The 2515-nt window shown below is 41.9% G+C and overlaps 1 protein-coding gene across 1 annotated transcript in view; it reads left to right on the forward strand.

The window, feature by feature from the left end:
• The window catches only part of LOC106821645 (sialin-like), a 5918-nt gene extending 5469 nt beyond the window's left edge, over positions 1–449 (forward strand). The window contains exon 8 of the mRNA XM_014826535.1: positions 441–449. Coding sequence (XP_014682021.1) covers positions 441–449 — 9 coding nt within the window. The remainder of the gene's footprint in view (positions 1–440) is intronic.
• Positions 450–2515: the final 2066 nt, after the last annotated feature.

Here is a 2515-nt window from a genome sequence, read left to right on the forward strand (position 1 = left end):
GAGAGAGAGAGAGAGAGAGAGAGAGCGAGAGATAGTATGTGTATGTGCGTGTGTGCGCTTGTGTGTGTGCGCGCGTGTCTGTGTCTGTGCACGTGCATGCGTGCGTGCGTGCGTGCGTGTATTTGCGTTTGTGCGTGAACTGCAACGCCAGATGCCGCATGCATGAATCTGGTATTTTCTCATCTGTAACCGAATTAGAACTAGTTAAATGTGAAAGAAAATGTATTTACCATGCACTTCCACACGAGATATACATACCAAACCTTCAAGTAAATCTCGCACGTTTTAACGTTAAAGGAACTATTATTAAATCCTTAAAATATCTAACATGTGTGAGAAACTATAGAATCCAGTTATGTAGTTATTTTATCAGCAGAGTTATCTCGCGAAACAAGTGTAACGTCTGAATCAACGCTACCTCCAGTGCTTTAATTTCTCAGATCCACTAATCTTGACAAAATCTGTTGCAGGCCTCGCGCCACCAATCTTGTTGGTGGGTAGCGGCTACCTTGGCTGCAACCATAAGCAGATATTCATCGTGCTCTTGGTAGTTGGTCAAGGTTTATTTGGATTCTCTTATACCGCCGTCTTTCCTAATATGGTTGACATCGCGCCAGCATATGGTGGTATAATATTCGGGATTTCCAATACTGTCACAACAATCGCAGGAATTTTGACGCCTTATCTCATTAGCATTGTAACTAAAAACGTGAGTATTTTATGCCGAAATATAATTCATTGCAAGATAAAATGGCAATCGTTGTATTTAATACCGAGTATAAAATCAAGATAATATGATTAGATCTATCACCTAGTCTTGATAACGTTAATCATGTGCACGACTCTGCGATCATTTAACGCAATTTCATGGGATGGTATATAAAATGTGGAGTATAACGACCAGCAACAAGTTCATTTAAAACTTATATTAATATAAAATTAATATTTTGTCTAGATGGCTTAACACACTAAATAGACAGCCACTAATTTAAGGCACTCTGTCGTTGTCTTCTAGCAAACGAAACAAGAATGGCAGATCGTATTTTGGATATCATTGTGTGTCGGCCTGCTGGGAGTGATCACGTTTATGCTGCTGGCTTCAGGAGACGTTCAGTGGTGGGCTAAAACACCGGAGGAGACGCGACCAGTGTTATCAGATAGTGCGGCCCGAATAGTTGATGTTAAGGAGTCAGGGCGCGCGAACGAAACACAGTCTCCCCCCATCGTGCAGTACGAAACAGGCTTGTGATGATTCTCATAATTTATGTTTTAGTAATGATTTCATAATGCAGATAGTAGGCGCACACCCTTCAGTTCCCGCTAAGTAGGCCTATGGGCATACCAGACACGTAGTTGTTCGCGGAATGATTACGTCGAATTCCATTTGCCCGAATCTGTCTAAAATAGGCCAAGTCTAATCGCTCTCTCTTTCTCTCTCTCTCTCTCTCTCTCTCTCCTCTCTGCTCGTCTCTCTCTCTTCTCTCTCTCTCTCTCCCTCGCTCCCTTGCTTTTACTCTCTGCTCTCAGCTCTCTCTCTCTCTCTCTCTCTCTCGCTCTCTTTCCTTCCCGCACTCTCTCTATCCTTCCTTCCTTTCACCCATGCACTCTTCTTTCCCTCCTCAATCTTCCCCCTCCTTGCATCCCTCCCTTGCTCTCTACCTACCTCCCTCCTCTCCCTCCACTTTCTCTACCTGCCAAGTTTGTTCGTTGGTATACGCACCATTAAATTTTATTAGAAGTACTAAATTGTTAATCATGTAATGTATGAGTATAATGTAGTGAATGCGTTTGTATAATGTCGTATGATGTATAAATGTTGTATATGCGTTTTGTATAAATGTAGTGAATGCGTTTGTATAATGTAGTATAATTTATAATGTTGTATGATGCGTTTGTATAATGTAGTGAATCATTCTGAGGCATTGCGTTGGTAATCAACTGCTTACATTTATTTTACCGTATAGTATGAGCTAACTAGCTTGGGAAAAATTTGATATCGGAAATCTCACGCCCTGTTAAAAATACCCGGATAGCACATTTAAAGTGCTTTGCAATTACACGCTAAATAGAACGATAGCACGCATTGTATGTAGAATGCTAAGAACCAGCAAAACACGTTACGTTATTGTGTAGGCTAAATAGACGATCATAGTAAGTAACTTTAGTAAGTATTCTTTTAACTATAGCTTTACTTTACAGACAGACAGACAGACAGACAGACAGAGAGAGAGAGAGAGAGACGAGAGAGGACAGAGAGAAGAGAGAGAGAGTCGGGAGAGAGAGAGAGAGAGAAGAGCAAGAGGATGCGAGAGAGAGAGAGAGAGAGAGAGAGAGAAGAAGAGAGAGAGAGAAGAAGACAGACAGAACAGACAGCAGAGAGAGAGAGGAGAGAGAGAGAGAGAGAGAAGAGAGAGAGATAGAGAGAGAGAGAGAGACAGACAGACAGACAGACAGAGAGAGAGAGAGAGAGAGAGAGAGAGAGAGAGAGAGAGAGAGAGAGAGAGAGAGAGAGAGA

This window comes from Priapulus caudatus, unplaced genomic scaffold, assembly GCF_000485595.1.
Source record: "Priapulus caudatus unplaced genomic scaffold, Priapulus_caudatus-5.0.1 Scaffold81, whole genome shotgun sequence".
Taxonomy (NCBI): domain Eukaryota; kingdom Metazoa; phylum Priapulida; class Priapulimorpha; order Priapulimorphida; family Priapulidae; genus Priapulus; species Priapulus caudatus.